This window comes from Fukomys damarensis, unplaced genomic scaffold (assembly GCF_012274545.1).
Source record: "Fukomys damarensis isolate Sample0158 unplaced genomic scaffold, DMR_v1.0_HiC HiC_scaffold_17, whole genome shotgun sequence".
NCBI lineage: Eukaryota > Metazoa > Chordata > Mammalia > Rodentia > Bathyergidae > Fukomys > Fukomys damarensis.
This window is the reverse complement of record NW_022900929.1, coordinates 4797570-4818650: the sequence shown is the minus strand read 5'-3', so window position 1 is coordinate 4818650 and position 21081 is coordinate 4797570. Positions and strand designations below refer to the sequence as shown.

Genomic DNA, 21081 nt, shown 5'->3' with positions numbered 1-21081 from the left:
CGCGGGAGCGCCTCGGCCTCTCGGCGGCCGTCAGCCTGGCAGCTCCCAGGGATGCTGACCGCGAGCTCACCCAGAGGCTCATCGAGACCCTGCAGCCTTTTGGGGTGTTCGAGGAGGAAGAGGAGCTGCAGCGCAGGACATTAATTTTGGAAAAGTTAAACAATCTGGTGAAGGAATGGATACGAGAAATCAGCGAAAGCAAGAACCTTCCCCAACCTATCCTTGAAAATGTTGGGGGCAAACTTTTCACGTTCGGCTCTTACAGACTAGGAGTCCACACGAAAGGGGCTGATATTGATGCTCTGTGTGTTGCCCCGAGACATGTTGATCGGAGCGACTTTTTCACCTCTTTCTACGAGAAATTGAAACTACAGGAGGAAGTCAAAAATTTAAGGGCTGTTGAGGAGGCATTTGTACCAGTTATCAAACTGTGTTTTGCTGGGATAGAGATTGATATTTTGTTTGCAAGGTTAGCATTGCAGACTATTCCAGAAGATTTGGACCTAAGAGATGACAGTCTGCTTAAAAATTTAGATATTAGATGCATAAGAAGTCTTAATGGTTGCCGAGTAACTGATGAAATTTTACATCTAGTACCAAATATTGACAACTTTAGATTAACTCTGAGAGCCATCAAATTGTGGGCCAAATGCCACAATATCTATTCGAATATATTAGGTTTCCTTGGAGGTGTTTCCTGGGCCATGCTAGTAGCAAGAACTTGCCAGCTTTATCCAAACGCAGTAGCATCAACTCTTGTACGTAAATTTTTCTTGGTGTTTTCTGAATGGGAATGGCCAAATCCAGTGTTACTGAAAGAGCCTGAGGAACGAACTCTTAATTTGCCTGTGTGGGACCCAAGGGTAAATCCCAGTGATCGCTACCATCTTATGCCTATAATTACACCAGCATATCCACAGCAGAACTCTACTTACAATGTGTCTGTTTCAACCAGGATGGTCATGATTGAGGAGTTTAAGCAGGGGCTTGCTATCACACATGAAATTTTGCTGAATAAGGCAGAGTGGTCCAAACTCTTTGAAGCTCCAAGCTTCTTTAAAAAGTACAAGCATTATATTATGCTTCTGGCAAGTGCACCAACAGAAAAACAACATCTAGAATGGGTGGGCTTGGTGGAATCAAAGATCCGAATCCTGGTTGGGAGCTTGGAGAAAAATGAATTTATTACACTGGCACATGTGAATCCCCAGTCATTTCCAGCACCCAAGGAAAATCCGGACAAGGAAGAATTTAGTACAATGTGGGTGATTGGGTTAGTGTTAAAAAAGCCAGAAAACTCCGAAATTCTCAACCTTGATCTCACCTATGATATTCAGTCTTTTACAGATACAGTTTATAGACAAGCAGTACATAGTAAGATGTATGAGGTGGACATGAAAATTGCTGCAATGCATTTAAGGAAAAAGGAACTTCATCAACTACTTCCTGATCATGTTCTTCAGAAAAAGAAAACACACTCAGCAGAAGGTGTAAGATTGGCGGCTATGGATGACAGCAGCCTCTGTTTGTCTGTAGACAGTGAAAACATCTTAACAGTGCCTTTACCTACTGGCACTCAGGACAGAAACAGCCCTGCTCTGGCTGTAATGGCAGCTTCTGTGACCAATATGCCGGCTCCTGAAGTTTCTCTGCAACAGGTGAATCCTAGTGAAACCTCAGGGGTTGCACTGAGTGAAAGCATTTCTCAAACTCCCTTACAACCTACTGTTTCTCCACCAACAAAGCCCACAGTCACTAGAGTTGTTCCTTCAACACATCTGGTAAACCATCCTCCTAGACCTTCAGGAAATACAGCAACAAACATACCTAACCCTATAGTAGGTGTCTAGAGGACATCTCACCTCATAAAGAAGAATGTGCCAAGAAAACCAAAGAAAGGGGGCAACCAGACAGATAAGCACAGCTAGGTTAGAAATTGTTCAGACAGCAGCTTCTCTGTTGGCCTCCCAGGAAACTTCTAGCACAGATAGACCCAGGATCCCTGCTCTCCCTGCAGATTTTATTCCTGCTACCAAAAACTCATTGAAACAGATTGAGCAGATAGAAACAATCCCAAGGGCCCACAAACTATCTGGCAAGTCAGTCTGTTTTGAGATGCTACAGAAGGAGTTAGGGTACCAGGCTAGGTATGACTCAAAATAGATCTATGCTCATTTAACTTCCTTTACTGGCCAAATGTTGACCAGAAGTTAAGTATATGAAGCTATGAGTACTATTAATGCCTCAGATTATTAATGAGTCAGCAACAGTCACGTTATCTTATTACAAAAGACTACTACACTTAAAAAAGAGCTATATTTATAGCCATGACTGTCATCTGGACTGAATCTATGTTTGATGCATTGTTGGGAAAATTTGTAATACAAACTAGTATCAGAATTCTTTTTATTAATGATGTACTTTATATTTTTTAAAGTTAGGAACTAGAGCAAATTTTGGATTTTAACTTGGTGAATTTTAGTTTTTTGTTTGTTTGTTTGTTTGTTTGTGTTTGTTTTCCTGGAGTGGTTTCTTCACGATTAATTTGTTTTCCTGGAGTGGTTTCTTCACGATTAATCTTAAAATTAGAGACCATTGGGCAGTGGGGCGATTTACTTCGGAGAAAGCACAAAAGTAACTTTGCTCAGTCATTCTGAGATAGCTACAATCCTTTAAAATGAAATGTCAACCCTTAGGGTATATATGACATCAAAACATTAATTCCTGTGTCTTTGGTTTTGATGGGATGTGATCAAGAAATAACACTTTGGTTTTATCTATAGAATTTAGACAGTGTATAATCAGCGACCAGACATTTTCTCTGATTTTACAGAGCTCCATATTCTTGTCTTCAGTCATTTCATTTTAAAACAAAAAGCTTTCTGCCTCCACCCTCTTCGGTTTGCTATGTGTGCAGGTATGCTTGTGTGTTGTTTTGTTTAAAAAAAAACAAACAAACCCTAGGGTACTACTATTTTCTAAACCATGATGTGAAATCAACAATCTTATGGCCACATAGCACAAAACAAATTCAGATTCCATGGCTAACGTTTTAGTAAATCTTCACTTAATGTAATGCCTGTGAAATATGTTGCTGTTCTGTGATGGCCATTTGATCATTATATGTGAGAAGTTTCATAAATTCCACAGGATACCTGCTTTATAAGAAAGATGATTGCCAATTTTAAATGTGGGCAAACAGAGCATTTTCTTCACAAATATTAAACCAATTTTTATTTTTAAATGCCTTGACACAATTCATTAGATTTTATCTGTTTTATAAAAATAATTTCTAGAAAGTTCTTGACATGTAGTTGGCTTTTTATGGTTTTGTTTTATTCTGCCACAGATTAGGAACACTTTTCTTTTTTAAAAAAAATCTCTCCTAATAAAGCAGCAGAACATCCATGTTTAGGAACCACGAGGAACAACGGATGTAGATGGGTGAAAACTGTCAATGTGGACGCAGCTCCCCAGCTAGCCTGGCTCGTCTTTCCATACTCCCAACTGTGTACCTCTCTGCCACACCTGCATTTTTTTTCATGTTAAGCAGCATTACTTTCCCCTTGTCCTAGATTAACTTTCCACAGTTGAGGTATAGTCTTTTTTCTTTTAAGCTATGCAGTAATTGAGATGTTCAGATGCTAGTATGTACAGTTTCTGTTTCTCACATTTTTGCCCTGTGCCATCACCTAACCCTTCTACCGCAGTAATAAATCAGGTGAAATGTGCACAGCATCTGTATTTTCAGTAGCTCTGTGTTTGGTTGAATTTTCCAGGCACAACTTTAGTTTTGTCAATTTGTTTATACATTGGAAAAGATTAGTTTATTAACTGTTTAATGTAACTGTACTTGTTTTACCAAGCTGGAAACTTGGAACTTTTTAATTCTAGTTATTATTATCTGGATATCAGATTATTTTTTCATGTGATGTATGTAGTGTCTCATGACTGGAGTTTGGTTGGTTACATAGTATCTGTACTCCCTGTATTTTCAAGCACTATTTTGAAAACATATAATGTATTTCTCCATTACAAACACAATAAAAAAATGGCAAATGAACAAAATGAAATTAAAATACTGGGCAGTAATGTTTAAATGTGATAATAATTCAGATGTTCTCACATTGTTCTGAAGGAGGGGCAAGATACTCAATTTTCAGCTTTACTAAGTATATAAAGTGTGTGGTGTAATGTTAGGGGAAACATGAGAAGAGTTAAAATTTCAAATAAAGATTTAAAAATGGAGGTAAAGCAATACAAAATGCAGGAAAGATGGGAGACAACAATAACAAAACTGTGAGGGAAAGGAAACAGTACCATGGTAGAAATGAAACCAGACACATCCTTCATGACAGTGGACGAAGTTTTTGGACTAAAAGACTTACAACATCAGACACCAGGAAAAAGTAAGTCCAGCAGTGTGCTGTTTTATTTAAGAGACACATCCAAAATGTAAGGATATGAAAATGAGGAAAAATGCTAATAAAAAGAGGTTGACATGGCAACAGACTAAATTGTTTCAAAGCAAAAGCAATTCTGGGGACAAGAAAGCCTTCATTAATGATAGGAGAAATAATTGAACAGGAAAATTTTATAATTTATAACTTCTTTGCACCTGATAAATTAGTTTCAACATGAAGTTTAGCAGAGATTGACAGGTATTGCCAAATGTATCATTATCATAGGAAATTTAGAAGCAGCTCTTTAATTGATATGTGCAGACAAAAAGTAGAAGGGAAATTTTTTTGTGTTTTTTTTTTTTTTTTTTTTTTTTTTTTTTTTTGAGACAGGGTCTCACTGTGTAGTCCAGGCTGGCTTCCAATTCACGGTGATCCTTCTGCTTTGGTCTCCCAAGAGCTGGGATCACAGGTGTGTACCACCACACCAGAGTGGGAATGGGTGAACCATTTTTTAAAAAATACAATCTGCTTTAGTGGTCTGTGAATTGTTTTTAGCTCTGTGAGGCCATGTGGTTTGTCACAACCACTTAACTCTGCCTTGTAGTAGAAGCAGACATAGACAATACATTGGCAGATGGCCTGATTGGATTTGTCATCCATGCCCACACACGTGTTGTTTGCCGTCAGTAATCTGTTGGACACTGATTATAGTTTCCGCCGCCTGACAATTGGAAAATGCATATAATTCTCAAATGATTACTTGTCCAGAATACATTAAGGATGGCAAAAGAAAATTGTATTTTAAAAGATCAAACAAGCCAATGAAAAATGGACTATTCATAGGCATTTCTCAGAAGAGGAACTCTACATGGTCAGTAAATAGTAATAGATGCTCATTTTGTTAGAAATAAGAAAAAAATATGAATTAAGACCAAGAAAAACTTGTTTTGTGGTACTAGGGATTGAACTCAGGACCTTGTGCTTCCGAGGCAGGTACAGCACCACTGAGCTAAATCCCCAGCCCAAGAAAACGTTTTTATAGTAGCTCTGAGGATTGAACCCAAGGTCTCTAATACATGTTGGAAAAGTGCTTTACCAGTGAGCTACACCTGCAGCCCTTTTACTAAAATATTAATTTTGAGACTGGTTCTCTTTTAAGTTATTCAGGCTAGCTTTGAACTTGGGATCTTTCTGCCGCAGTCTCCTGAGTAGCTGGGATTAAAGGTATACACCACTGTGCCAGCTAGGGAAAAATTTAAATGAAAGTTAAAAAGGATATCAATAATGTAGGTTTGGTGAGAACGAGGAACAGCCGGGTCTTACCTGGTGCTGGTGGCAGGCCCACAGCTTGGGCTCAGGTTCTGCTGGCAGGCTCCAAATCCCGCTGTGGGTACTGGTGTGTGGGGCCAGAGTCTGTGGGCAAAAGCAGTGCCCAGAACCCTCCACACCCTCTGGATATCTCCAGTGTGCCATGTAATTGTCATAATTTTCTCTGTATACCCCTGTCAGAAAATCCAGGAAGCCCTTTCCCAGAGACTTGGTCCCTCAGATACCCGAGCAGTGCTCTAGAAGGGCCTAAAGCCTGAGAACCCATGTGTCCATGGGTGTGCACAGTGGTGGTGGTGGGCAGTGGTGCATTTATGCCTCGCGTACTATAAATCTGTGAAATTAAACCATAGCCCCACCCATCCGTATAGATGTGTCTCATGCTGGCCAAGAACAAAGCAGATTGCCGATATAATTTACGTAAAGTTGACAAAGTGCAGCAGTATAATCTAGGGTTACACAAACAGATGGTATAACTATAAATAAAAAAGAAAGGTCCGCTAATCACAGAATCCCTGTGGTTGGGTGGGAGGTGGGAGAGTGTCCAGGCCGAGGGGTCCATATTTCCTAGACTGGGTGGTGGCTGCCATAGTACTTGCTTTGTTATTCGTCTAGATTATAAATGATTTTGTATCTGTGAACTATTTTATAAAATAAAAATGGCTACCTAAGTGATATCTTAAAAATCAGCCAGGGATTGCATTTAGCCAGGCAGTAGCCTGAATGCAGTGCAGCTTTATTTTTCCTCACAGAACAGGTATTAATACTAAGTTCAGGTCTGGGAAGGTAGCTTCCTGGGACACCTGTGACCCAGGCTTCTGCTTTGAGCCCCACTATTCTAAGTCCTTGCCTTTCATCCTTGGGTGCAGCATGACTGTGGGAGCCACTGGCATCCCATCTTCATTGCTAGCGAGAAGAGAGGATAGAGGTGTCCCCACACGTAGTGTCATTCTGTGGAGTTTTCCTGCAGTCCCAGCAGGATCTTCTCTCATCTTTCATGATGTAGCTGTACTGTCTGCAAGGGACGCTGCAAACCACAGTCCCTCATAGCTGGGCACATGGCCCCGCCAGTGGTGTAAGGACTATGTTGTTAGGAGCAACAGTACATCCTGAAATGCATTACTGACTTTCGCTTGCTCTGTACACACTGACTCCAAAGTTCAAGAGCATATCCATATCTCTTGCAGGTGGCACCAGTACCTTCAGGTCTGCAGGGCACATCAAAATCTTCCTTGTGCTTTGAAAATTTGACTTGTGTGTTTAGGTATGCTCGCCTGGGTAATCCCCCTTTGGATGAATCTGAAGTGAATTGATTAGTAGACTAATTTATATCTGCAAAAATTTCTTTTGTTACATAAGAAAACATAATCAGAATGACATCATTTGCACAGGTCCCATTCACATTCAAGTGGGGAGCAGATTATACCAGGTGAGGGCCACTGGGGATCATCTTAGAATTCCAGCTACCACCCTCCTGTCCCTTTGGGACAGTCCCAGTGAGTTACATCTGCATACACACACACAAGGCACTCAACCCCTCTAGATCTTCCACCCTCATCTTGTTGCCAGTTTAGTCCAAGATCACAATATTTAAACAACCTAAACCCGGTTTAGATGAGGCCTCTGGGTATAATCCATTGAATAAAATTTTTGGCGCACAAATTTTCTCAACGTGTGGACCCATGAAATCCAAGAGATGAGTTACCTGCCATGTTCTGGTTAGGAATCTCCTCACCATTCCAGTCTCTTCCTGTGTCTCCAGCGATGCTTGTGAGATCAAATGGAGCCCCCAGGCGATTGCCAGATTCCGAGGTCAGCAGATGAATAATTTTGATTAGCTTGCCAGATCTCTCTGCCAAAATGATTCCAGGGGCAGAGACCATAGTCCATCTTTGAAGTCTGCCCAGCACCATGAGGACCACATAATCAAACCACAACACACACACACACACACTCGGCTTTTTCTTCCAAATCATAACCTTTCTATGTTTTACTTTTTTCACTAGACCCTCTGTGGAAATTTATCCACATCACGTATTACAGTTCCAGTTCATTTTTCAGCCCTGTGGATTATCCCACAGTGAGGGTGAGGATGTAGCACCACTGTATTTTGGCATCATGAAGAACAATTTTGCAACATACGTTCCTTTGTATTCTGTATTTCACCAAAGAAAAGTGTGTCATCAGGTGTAAGACCACTAATGTTTACTTGGCATGAAATAGCCTACGCCTTAAAGTAGGGTGTAACCCTTTCTTATTTAAGCCCTCTTCTGGAGCCTGTACTCATCCCACAGTGCCCTTGGTGTCTGGGTGCTGATCACCGGGGAGACCTGAGCTCTCAGGGACCAGCTTTAGACTGGCTGTGGCAAGGAAACAGCGTGCCTAGGAATCTGGAGAAACAAATCCCATGAGTGCGCACTCACTCATTCTTTCAGTCTGTTGGAAAGCATGTCCTTTATAAATTCTTATTTTCAGTGGTTATACATGTGCACTGTTGAAGCAATGTTTTTTTTTCTTTCTTTTTTTTTTTTTTTTTTCTTCTGTGCTAGGGATTGAACTCAGGATCTTGTGCTTGTGAGGCAGGCTAATGCCACTGAGCTAAATCCCTAGCCCGAAGCAATGTTTTATTATTGCTGATTAAAACAAAACAAAAACACATCGATGGCCCCCTGCCAAGCCTGGACCTTCCTAGCCCTGTGCTCCCCAGAGGCACTATGTCCGGCTGTGAACTGCTCTTTTTGGCATTTAATTCCCTATTTTTAAATGACAAATCTGTGCTCCTACTGCTTGGTTATAAAACTTCAGACAGTATCTGGTGACTTCCTCCCATGAAAGGTGAGGATTTAGGTCTGTTTGCCAGCCCTTCCTCCCTCAAAACAGCCAGTCCTTTTGCCTTCTCTTTGGGGTTTGGGTTGAAGTAAAAAAACAGATTTTGTTTTGTTTTTGGTGGTACTGGGCATTGAACCCAGGATTTTTGCCCTTTGTATGGAACTACATCCCAGCCCTTTTGTATTTTTTAATTTGAGAAGGGTCTTGCTAGGTTACTAAGTTGCCCAGGCTAGGCTTGAACTTGCGGGATCATAGGCAGGCCCCACTGGCTAAGGATTTTCCTCTTTACGAGTGAATATAGCTTTACATCACTCAGGGATCTTGTGTTCTCAGATTACTTTTCCCTCCTGACTTTTTGTTTTCTCTGTAATTAATGATGGCCCATCTAAGCTGTCCGTTCTCTTTCTTGGTATGGGTGGCAGTGTACAGTTATTGCTGATGGGCTGAGCACGTGGTGGTTGTTAGCCACTTGCAGGTCCATCCATGAATTGCCTGTTCCTCTTCCTGGCCCATTTTTTTCTGACCACCTGTACTTCATGGATGGCTTTAAGAGGACAGTGACATGGTCAGATGTGGGGAGAGACACAGTACAGGTTGGAGGGAAGATGTGGCTGGAGGCTCTGCAGGGCAGCACTGAGAAGCTGTGTTGAGCCCTTCCTTTCCTCCCTCTATTCTTCCCTCCTTCCCTCTTTGTCACCTCTCTGCAGCTCTGCTGGAGCCCAGATCACAATCAGGGTTTCAAGTCTGAAACTTATAGCCTGATTACTTGCAGGTTTTTTGGTGGACAGCTTGGGGCATGTATTGTAGTGGTTCCCTTTTTCTTTGGTGACAGGATGAGGGGCTAGAAGGACTCTGGGGCTGGGCTGTCCCCCTCAGGAAGGGCTTGTGCCCCAGCTCTTGCAAGGCAGCGGTGATGGTAAGTGCCCACAGGCAGCCTCCCTGGTGGCCTATTGCTACCTGTGTGGTGCATTTTATTAATCCTTATGGTCTCTGATCAAGCCTGGCCTGACTGAATCGTGGCCCCCAAGTTCAGTTGCTGAAGCCAAAAATTCAAGTGCCTCAGAATGTAACTGTATTTGGAGACAGAGTCTTTAAAGAAGAAATTAAAATAAAACAGGGTCATGTGGGTAGGTCATATCCAAAATGACTTCCTTATAAGAAAAGGAAAATAGCACATGGATACACACAGAGGGATGACCCTGTGAGGATGCAAGAAGACACTGTCTGCAGCCAAGGAGAGAGGCCCCGGAGAAACCAGACCTGCGACATCTTGGTGGTGGATTCCAGCCTCTTGGTCTGACAGGCAGTGTCTATTGTTGAAGGCAGCCTGTCTGTGACACTTTGTCATGATCACATGGTGAGACACATATACTCCTTAAAATGTCTCCATCTCTCCACAAAGAAACCCTCTTTTAAGTTGCTACCCTACAGAAATCGGGAGGAGTTGGACATTTCTGTTCAAAGATGACACAGCCATTCCCATAACCATTATTTATAAATAGAAGGAAAATTCAACAGGGAACATTAGGGTTATTAGCACCCATTCACTAGCACTAAATGATGTTCACTATATAAACAAATACGGGAGATCATAGTCCTTAGCTTGTCATTAAGAGATGTAAACACACAAAGGCACACAGATACATAACACACGAGTAAAGATTCAGATATAATTCCAAGGACTCAGAAGGAATATGAGAAGTGAAGATATTTAAGGGACTAGAGTATAAAGCCCTTAAGCAAGGCCAAGGGAGTAGGGGGCAAAGGCTCAGTGCAAAGGGCAGATGTGGACCCTGCTGCCAAAGCCTGTGGGGCACTGGACAATGGGATGCCACAGGGACAGGATGGTGGGGATCTCAGGGCAGTGCAGGGGAGGATTTGGCCATTCTCCAGGTGGCAAGAGAAAGCTCCTAAGTGTTGAGTCTAGAGACTTGATAACCAGTGGCACATTGTCAGCTACCCAGATGCAGGATGGAGTATCCGGCAGGGTCAGCAACACCTCAGCCCTCCCCTGGTCATCCTGGCAAGCAGAGCTGCTAGCTGCTAACTCTGATCCCCTCTGGAAGGGTGTTACATTCATCTCAGGCTCCCTGAACTGGACTTGGTCTCAGCTCCAACCTTCATGGCTATGCCATGCCACCTACTCTCTGACGCGGTCCTGGGAGACTCTGCGTCTGTCTGTGACTATATGACAAACAACCTAAGCCTTCGATCTCCTTAGTCACCCATTATCCTAATTAGGTTTCCATTTGTCTCTCAGAGAGGAGTGTCATTCTCTGCTGGGACTCAGCTAGTGTGAGATGTCCAAGTTTTATTGTGGAAACCACCCACTCTGGTATCATAAAACAGTATTTTCTTTCACTTTAAGAAATAAGATCTTCCTGTTGTAAAAATATTTGGAAAGTAAGAGTAGGTATAAAGAAGAGAGTAGAAATCACCACTTTTTAATACTTTGGCACTTCTCATTTCAGTCTTTGTTCAGGATATATATTTATTTTCTGTTTTTTTAGTTTTTGGTACATTTTAGGTATACTACAGTACAGTTACATTCATTTTGGAATCTTATACCTCTACATGACAGATCTTCGTTCTCATTTTTTCCCCTTGGCCCTGCCCTCCCTTTACCCCCTCCTCCCTTCCCCATTTACAAACACTTTATTTCCATTTTCTCATTTTTTTTTCTTTTCCCTTATTACCTTTCTCCTACCCTTCCCACTTTTCCTACACCTTTAGCCCTTTTCTTCCTATTTCACATTGTCAACTATCTCATTAGGATCTATGTACTATTATAGTTTTTCACACCAGAGAAACTATTTGGTATTTACACATGTGTGACTTATTTATTTCTCTTAGGAGTATATCCTCAATATGTATCCATTTTCCTATGAATGAATCTAATTTCTCATTCTTTATGGCTGAGTAGTATTCCATTTTATAGAAAAAAACACATCTTGTTTATCCAGTTTCCAACTGATGGGCAAATGGGCTGTATCCAAGTTTTAGCTATTACAGACTGTGCTGCTATAAACATTGGTGTGCATATATCACTGTGATATAATTCTTTTAATTCTTTTGGAAAGATACCCAGCAGAGGGATGGCTGGGTCAAATGGAACCTCTAGTCCCAGCTCTTTGAGGTGTCTCCATATTGATTTCCATAGTGGTTGCACCAGTCTGCACTCCCACCAACAATGGAGAAGGGTTCCTTTCTCCCCACAACCCTGCCAACATTTGTTATTGTTTGATTTCTTGATAGCAGCCATTCTTTGTGGGGTGAGGTAGAATCTCAGTGTTGTTTTCATCTGCATCTCTCGAATGACTAGTGATGTGGAATGTTTTTTCTTATATTTACTTGCTGCTTGTACTTCTTTGTCTGAGAAATGTCTGTTCATTTCAGATGCCTATTTTTGAATCGTGTCTTTATATTTGGGGGGGGCTGATTGTTTTTAGTTCTTTATATATTTCAGATAATAGTCTTTTGTCTGAGAAGCAGCTGGTAAAAATTTTTTCCCACATTGTAGGTTGTCTCTTAGTTCTGTTGATTTTTTTTTTGGTACTGGGGATCGAACTCAGGTCCTTGCGCTTGCAAGGCAGGCAGCAGAACCACTGAGCTAAATCCCTGGCCCCGTTGATGGTTTCTTTTGCAGTGCAGAAGCTTTTTAATAAGATGAGATCCTTGTTGTTGATTCTTTCCCATGCTACTTGAGGATTTATTCATAAAATCTTTTCCCATGCCAATGTCTTCAAGAGTTCTGCCTAACTTGTCTTCCAGCAAGTTGAGTGTTTCTGTTTTAATATTTAGATCTTTAATCCACTTGGATCTTAATTTAGTGCATGGTGAAAGATAAGGGTTTAGTTTTAATGTTTGGCAGGTTGAAATCCAGTTTTTCCAACACCATTTATTAAAGAGGCTATCTTTCCTCCAGTGGGGACGGTCAGCTCCTTTGTCAAAGATGAAGTAGCTGAGTACATCCGGAGTTGTTTTTGTGTCTTCCAATCTGTTCCACTGATCCCCAGGTCTGTTTCTTTGCCAGTACCATGCTGTTTTTATCACAGGGGCTTTGTAGGATGGTTTCAAATTGGGAATTGTTATACCTGCTGCCATGTGTCTGTTGCTATTCTAGGTCTTTTATGGTTCCAAATGAATTTTTGGATTCTTTTTTCTAGTTCTGTGAAATATAGTGTTGGAATTTCAGTTGGCATTGCATTGAATCTGTATAGCAGTTTTGGTAGTATGGCCATTTTCACTATGTTGATTCTTCCTACCCAAGAGCAGGGGATATCTTTCCATTTTCTTACATCCTCTTTGGAATCTTTTTTCATAGTGCTGTAGTTTTCAGTGTAGAAGTCTTTTGTTTATTTTGTTAGATTGATTCCTAGATACTTCATTTTTTTGGATGCTATTGTGAAAAGAATTGTTTCCCTAATTTCTTTCTCAGTGAGTCTGTTATTTGTGTACAAGAAGGCTATTGATTTTTGGGTGTTGACCTTGTATCCAGCTACTCTGCTAAAAGTGTCAATTAAGTCTAGAAGTCTTTTGGTAGAGTTTTTCGGGTCTTCAATGTAGAGTATCATATCGTCAGCACATAATGACAGTTTAACTTCTTCCTTTCCTATCTTGTATTTATTTTCTTACATAATTTTAATTGACCTGTGTACAGAGTTATGTCCTCTCTGTTTTTCGGCTTCCTATATTTATTTCTTTATATAGTGAACATCATTTAGTGCTAGTGAATGGGTGCTAATAATATTCCCTGTTGAATTTTCCTTCTATTTAAATAATAATGGTTATGGGAATGGCTGTATCATCTTTGAACAGAAATGTCCAACTCCTTCTGATTTATCTATTTATTTTTGAGACAGGTTCCCACTATGTAGTTCAGGCTGGCCTTGAACTCACTAAGCAGTAGCCCAGGCTAACCTCAAACTCTTGGCGATCCTCCTGCCTCAGCCTCTGGAGTGCTGAGATTATAAGCCTGCGCCACTACACCTGGTTTAATGGCTATTTTATTGTTTGTTTGGTATTAAGAATGGAACTTAGGGCCTTGCGCATGCCAAGCAGGCACTGCACAATTGAGCTATATCCCTGGTCCAGTGGTTATTTTAAAAGATTATTTCAGGTTGTCTGTCTTTGAGACAATTTTGGTAAGTTGTTTTTTCCTAGAACTTTGTCCATTTTGAATTAGAATTTCATATTGATTGTTATAAAATTATCAGTTGTATACTTTTGTTGCAACTATTAAGTTAAATGCAACATTTGCCATGGTACCCTTCTATTTATTATAGTTACTATTTGTATATTCTCTCTCTCTGTTTTTTTCTTGATCAGTATTACCAAATATTTGTTGATTTTATTAACCTTGTCACTGAACTTAATATTGGCCTTGTTATGTTTATATGTTATATGTTTTTTAATTTCTACTTGATATATTTTCTTACTTTTTACTTTGGATTTAATTTCCTGTTTTTTATTTAACTTCCTGATATTTTATTAACTCTCTTTTATTTCTCTCTCTCACTCTCTCTCTCTCTCTCTCTCTCTGGTACTGAGGATCGAACTCTGGACCTTGTGTTTGCAAGGCAGGTGCGGCACCATTGAGCTAAATCCCTGCCCTCTATTTTTCTGTTTAAGTCCATACATCTCCCTCCAAGTTCTGCTTTAGCTCTATTTTACAATTATATATATATATATATATATATTGATATATTGACATATAACAACTTTTTTATCACTCAGTAACATTACCAGTAAGATTTTTTGTTTGACCTTAGAATATTTACAAGTATTTTTCTTAATTGTAACATTTAGTGATAATCTACTTTTTCTCTTATTATTTATTTCTAGTTTGAGTCCTTTTTAAGATAATATGTTCTGGTAATTCTTTTGAAATTTATAGACTTAGTTTATTGCCTGTTATGATTTGGTTTGTCTTTGCAAATATTCAATCTGTGCTTTAAAAATATGTTTTCTTTGGTTTGGGGGTATAGCGTTTTGTAGGATGGAAGTAGGTTAAACGTGACCATTGCTGATATTTCTGTCTACCTGTTTTTATGTTTCTGATAGAGGTATGGTTAAACATCCCACTGTGCTTATGGATTTGACTGTCTATTCTTTTTCTTTTCCTTTTTTCCCATCTTTTTGTTGTTGTTGTTTTTGCAGTACCAGGGATCGGACACAGGACCTTGTACTTGGCAAGGCAAATGTGAATGTGGCACAACTGAGCTAAATCCCCAGCCCTCCCATCTATTTTAGTAACATCTTATTAGGAATGTATAATTTTAAGAGAATGTACTCATGCTATAATGAAACTTTTATTTAAGTGAGCTCTGCCTGTAGTATGGCTTTTTTAGTTCAAAGTGCTTTTGCTTGATATCATTAGATATGCATTAGCTTTCTTTAGATTAGTTTTATGAAGTTATGCAAATATAATTGGCATATGATTTTTCCATCCTTTAAATCTTTCTGAATCTTTACTTTTTCCTTTGTGTCTCTTGTGAGAAGCACACAATTGGATCTTGTTTCTTAAATTATTTGGCCAATAAAAAGCTCACTGTCATGCTTTCCCTCACTCCAGTCACCGCTGGCACCTGGCACTCAGTGTCAGTGTCCCTGGAAAGGTTTTGATGCAGCCAGGGATGGCATCAGAGTGGGATCCCCTCACAGCTGCCCAGGTGAAGTCTCCCTGGTAGCAAGGCTGATCTTCTTGCCCAGGATGCGGGTGGGCTGCTGCTTCCCAGGGCAGGTGGTGCACCCCCAGTGCCTCATAATCCCCGCGAGACATGGTGCAGCTATGGACACACAGTTATATTTGATCTTCAGTGAGGTTGGCACTGTGTGTACAAGAGATAAAAAGGTTATTCAGGGGCTCTCTCAGAGCCTTTGGTGCTCCAGTAGGAATCAGGCTGGCCTGGCTGTCATTCGAATGCTCCAGGGCCCTAGAAGCACATGTGGCCAAGTCAGTCCTTTACAAGCAGAGCTTTTGCTTGTTTGAGAAATACCTTGAGGGTATTTCCTTTTTTTCTAATTGGTACATTTTAGATATATGTAATGATAACATTAATCATAGAGAATTTGTACCTGAACATGATATATTTTGATTCTTCTTTTTTTCCTATTCCCCTCCCCTCCCTTTAGCCCCTCTTCCCCTCATTTATGAAAGCTTTGTTTCCATTTTTTCCTTCTATTCTCTTTTTTCCTTGTCCCTTTTTTCCTTTCCCCCTCTCCCCTTCTTTGTTCCCCTTCTCAGTTCAACATTTTCTTGCCATTTCCCAATATCTGTTATACATTTTGGTCCTTATTTACACTTTTGATTTCTCACACCAGAGAAACAATGCAGTATTTAAACATGTGTGTCTGATTTATTTCACTTGAGTATGGTCTCAAGGTCCATCCACTTAGCCAGAAATGTCTCAAGCTTATCCTTCTTTATGACTGAGTAGTACTCCATTGTATTTTTTTAAAAAACACATTGTCTTTACCCAATCACTGGTTGATGGGCATCTGGGCTGTTCCCAAGATTTGGCTATTACAAACTGTGCTGCTATAGATATGGGTGTGCATATGTTGCTGTGGTATATATTTTTTGGTTTTTGTGGGGTTTTTATTTTTTTTGGTACCGGGGATTGAACTTGGGTCCTTGCTCTTGCAAGGCAGGCCACCGAACCCCTGAGCTAAATTCCCAGCCCTGCTGTGGTATATTTTTAATTCTTTTGGGAAGATATGAAGAAGAGGAATAGCTGAGTCAAATGAAACCTCTACTTTTAGTTTTTTGAGGAATCTCCACAGTGATTTCCACAGTGGTTGCACCATTCTACACTTTCACCAGCAGTAGAGCAGGGTTCCTTTTCCCCTCCAGCCCCTCCAGCATTTGTTATTAGGTGATTTCTTGATAGCAGCCATTCTTTCTGGAGTGAGGTAGAATCTCAGCATTGTTTTAATTTGCATATCTCAAATGACTAGTGATATTGAACATTATATATTTATTTGCTGTTTCTACTTCATCTGAGAAGTGTCTGTTCATTTTAGATGCTCATTTTAAATTTGGGGGTCTGTTTTTCTGAGTTCTTTGTATATTCAGATATTAGTCCTTTGTCTGAGGACTCTCTGGCAAAAATCTTTTCCCACACTGTGTGTTATCTCTTCACTCTGTTGGTGGTTTCTTTTGCTGTGCAAAAGCTTTCTCTTGTTTTAATTGCTCTGGCTAATGTTTCCAGAACTATATTGAATAAGAGTGGTGATAGTGGACATCCTTGTCTTGTTCTTGATTTTTAGAGTGAAAGATTTCCGTTTTTGTCCATTTAGTACGATGTTGGCTATTGCTTTTTCATAGATGGCTTTTATTAGATTGAGATAAAGACCATCTATACCAATTTTCTATAGGTAATTTTTTATCATGACTGGGTGTTGGGTGTTGGACTTTGTCTAACTTTTTTTTTTTTTGCATCTTTTGAGATGATCATATGGTTTTTATCCTTGGCTCTGTTAATGTGGTATATTACTTTTATTGATTTGTGTATGTTGAACCGTCCCTGCATCCCTGGGAAGAATCCTACTTGGTTATGGTATATAACCTTTTTGAATATTTGCTACATTCTAGCCTCTTTTTGAGGATTTTTGTATTTATGTTCATTAGGAATATTGGCCTTGTGGTTCTCTTTTTTGGTTGGATCTTTCTCTGGTTTTGATATCAAGGTAATACTAGCTTACAGGAATGAATTTGGCGGTAGCTTCCCTTTCAATTTCATCAAAGAGCTTGAGAAGTAGCAGCATTAGGTCGTCTGTAAATTTCTTATAGAACTCAGCAGTGAATCCATCAGGGCCTGGGCTTTTCTTTGTTAGGAGGTTTTTAATTACATCTTCAATTTCATTGGGTGATACTCGTTTATTTAGAATTTTTGTATCTTCTTGATTCAGCTTTGGTAATTTACACATATCTAGAAATCTGTTCATTTCTGCAGGATCTGTTGTGATTTTACCCTTTTCATTCCTAATGGAATGGATTTGGGTCTTTCCTTTTTTTATAAGGTTGGCTAAAGGTTTGTCAATTTTATTTAATCTTTCAAAGAACCAACTCTTCAATTCATTGATTTTTTTGGTATTATTTTCTTAGTCTTTATTGAATTAATTTCTGCTCTGATCTGTGTAATTTCCTCACTCATATGAGCTTTGGGCTTGACTTGCTTTTCTTTTTCTACAAGCTTGAGGTTTAACATTAGGTTATTATTTGATCTTGCTTTGTTTTTCTGATATGGGGATTTATTGCTATATATTTCTCTTGTAGGACTATTTTCACTGGGTTCCATAAGTTCAAGTATGTTGTACTGGCATTATTGTTTAGTTGTAGAAAATGTCTAATTTCATTTTTTAATTTCATCTGTTTTCCATTGATTGTTCAGGATGTTATTTATTTATTTCCATGTATTTATGAAGTTTTTGTGGTTTCTCTTGCCATTAATTTCTAATTTCATTGCACTGTGGTCTGATAATATGCATGGGATAATTTCAGTTCTTTTGCATTTATTTAATCATGTTCTGTGAGCTAGTATGTGGTCTATTTTGAAAAACGTCCTATGTGCAGCTGAGAAGAATGTGTATTCTGTTGTGGGGTGGAACATTCTGTAGACAATCTACTAAGTCCATTTATTTAAAAGTTTGGTTCAGTTCTGATTTTTTCTAGTTGAGCTGTTTCTTTGTGACAGTGGGGTATTGAGGGTCCCCCATTACAATTGTATGTGTTTATTTGATTTTTCATGTCCATTAATATTTGTTTTATATAGTTGGATACAGTGGTATTTGATGCATATATATTTATGCTTGTTATCTACCACTTTTTTTTTTTTTTTTTTTTTTTTTTTTTTTTTTTTTTTTTTTTTTTTTTTTTTTTTTTTTTTTTTTTTTTTTTTTTTTTTTTTTTTTTGGTACCAGGGATCAAACTGGCCCTTGTGCTTGCAAGGCAGGCAGCGGAACCACTGAGCTGAATCCCCAGCCCTATCTAATTCTTTTGGATTGTTTCCTTTCCAAGGATATAGTGGCCTTCTTTGTCTTTTTTAATCAGTCTTGGCTTGAAATCCACTTTGTCTGCAAATAGGATGGCTACCCCTGTTTTTTTCCATGGAGTATTGTTTTTCTATCCTTTGACTTTTAGTCTGTGAATTTCTTTTTGAATCACATGTGTTTCTTGTATGAAGCATATTGTTGGCTCTTGCTTCTTGGTCCATTTTGCCAGTCTGTTTCTTTTGATTGGTGGATTGAGACCATTTACAATGATGGTTATAACTTTATATGTATTAACTTAGGCTTGTCATGTTATTTTATTGTTGTTGATTCCCTTTTTCCCATGTTCTGATTGCTTTCCTTGCCTGGTGGATTCATTCTTTTGGGATTCATGGAGTTGTAGCCCTTGTTAACTCTTTCTAGAATGCCTTTGGATCATTTTGGAGTGCTGGTTGGTGGTCTTGAATTTCTTCAGTGTTTTGTCATGGAAGTATCTTATTTCTCTTTCAGTTTTGATAGATAGTTTTGTGGGGTAAACCAATCTGCACTAGAAGTTGTTTTCTTTAAGAGCTTGAAATATTTTACTCCAAACTCTCCTTGACTTGAGGGTTTGTGTTGAGAAGTCTGCTGTGATTCTGATGGTCTTTCCTTTATAGGTGGTTTGTTTCTTTTCTCTAACAGCTTTTAATATTCTGTTCTTGTGTTGAATCTCTGAAATCTTAACTATTATATGTTTTGGTATTGATTATTTTTTTATCATGGCTAATTGGATTTCTAAATGCCTCACTTATTGTATGTCAAATTCTTTTTCCATGCTTAGAAAGTTTTCTGCCATTACTTCTATGAACAAGTTTTTTTTAATGTTGTTTGCACTCTCCCCTTTTGTCTCATTGACTGCAATCTTCTTTGCACCATATAGCAGCTGTTGGATTGATTTTTTATGGTCCCTTGCTATTTTTAAGAAATTTTTCTTTTCATGATTGCTAACTACAATCCTGTCTTCTATATCTAATATTCTGTCCTCACATTAGCTCATTCTGCTGAGTATACTTTCAGTGGAATTTTTAATCTCCTCGATATCTGTTTGAATGTTTCATGAATTGCTTTTTTTTCCTATTTTCATGCTGTCCGTAATTTTAAAAAGATCCTCTATTTTTTTAAATCTGTATTTGCTGTAGGATCACTGAGCATGTCTTTCATTATCATCACTATCTCTGTAGTTATCTGAGAAATTATTTCTGATGTGATTTTTTTTCTAGAACCTCATTCATCTGCTTTGTTACTTCCTCTGTTACGACTTCAGAGAGTCTAGGTGGGTGGCTTTTGAATTGTTCCAACTCATTTTCCCCTGGGTTTGCCTCTGATAAATTGGAAGTCTGGAATTGCATCTTGCTTAAGTGTTTTTTTCATTTTCTTTCTTTTTAAAAAAATATTTAACCCCTGGGTCGATGCTTTTAAATTTCTAATAGTAGATTGCTTTATTGCTAGTATTTAGAAACCTTAGGAAATGACTATTTCTCAGTGATGTCTTCCAGGTGTAGCTGGCTTTTGGATTTTGAATTTGTTGCAAGATCCTGCCTCTTCAATTTATTGGGGTTGAGAAGTTCCTGCCTATTTGGCCTACTCCCTGGTTCTTTGGCACTGGCCTGTAGTATTTTATTTTGTTTTATCTTTTGCTTTTTTTTTTTTTTTTTTTTTTTTTTTTTTTTTTTTTTTTTTTTTTTTTTTTTTTTTTTTTTTTTTTTTTTTTTTTTTTGGTACCTGAGCTTGAACTCGGGCCTTTGTGCTTGAAAGGCAGGTGGTGGAACCACTGAGCCAAATCCCCGGCCCTGACCTGTAGTATTATTTATAACACTTAGACAATTTCAGTCGTGGTATACCAGGAAGAACAACTGATTAAGACCTGCATGTGTGTCTTCTTCAGAACTTTAGAATTTATTCCAGTGATCATTTTGGTTGCAGGAAGCTGGGCTACTGTGTCCATCCAGCTGAAGTGCCTTCCTAGGGTTTATAATTAAGAGTGAAATGGATTTAAATTTGAAATGCTGAGAATAAAGGAGGTGCTCACCACTTATCCTCAGATATTTACTTCTGTTTTGTACATTTTGGATGATTTCACACCATGGATTGCTTGACTGGTGGAGCTCCATGACTTTGCCTTTTTTTCCCTGGTACTGGGGATTAAGCCCAGAGCCTTTGTACAGAGCTGCTTCCCCAGCCCTTTTTTATTTTGGGCATGGTCTTGCCAAATTGCTGATTTGCTCAAACTTGGCTGGAACTTCCGATCCTCTTGCCTTAGTCCCTGTGTGCAGGGGATTACAGGTATGCACCACTATGCACAGCCCTTTTGCTAATTTAAAAGAGAGCATTCTAGCAAAAAAGAAAGTTGTTGAAGGCAAGTTTGACCTCGGGATTTGCAGCAGCTACTGAGAGTTTATTTTAGCATTATATTATATGTGTTTCCCAGAGTCAGGGAGGGAAGAGAAAACAGGGCCGGAGGGGAAGCCTGCAGGCTGACTTTATGGAGGAA

General features: G+C 39.1%; 2 protein-coding genes across 9 annotated transcripts in view; both read left to right on the top strand.

The window, feature by feature from the left end:
* Positions 1–21081, top strand: part of LOC104875337 (monocyte to macrophage differentiation factor 2) — a 116960-nt gene that overhangs the window by 68533 nt on the left and 27346 nt on the right. The window lies entirely within an intron of this gene.
* Positions 3–2529, top strand: Papolb (poly(A) polymerase beta; the record flags this gene model as incomplete). Its single annotated transcript, XM_010642848.2, is given in 2 exon segments — positions 3–1796; positions 1798–2529. Coding segments are annotated over 2 exon segments (1836 nt in total), but the record flags the coding sequence as incomplete, so codon positions are not given.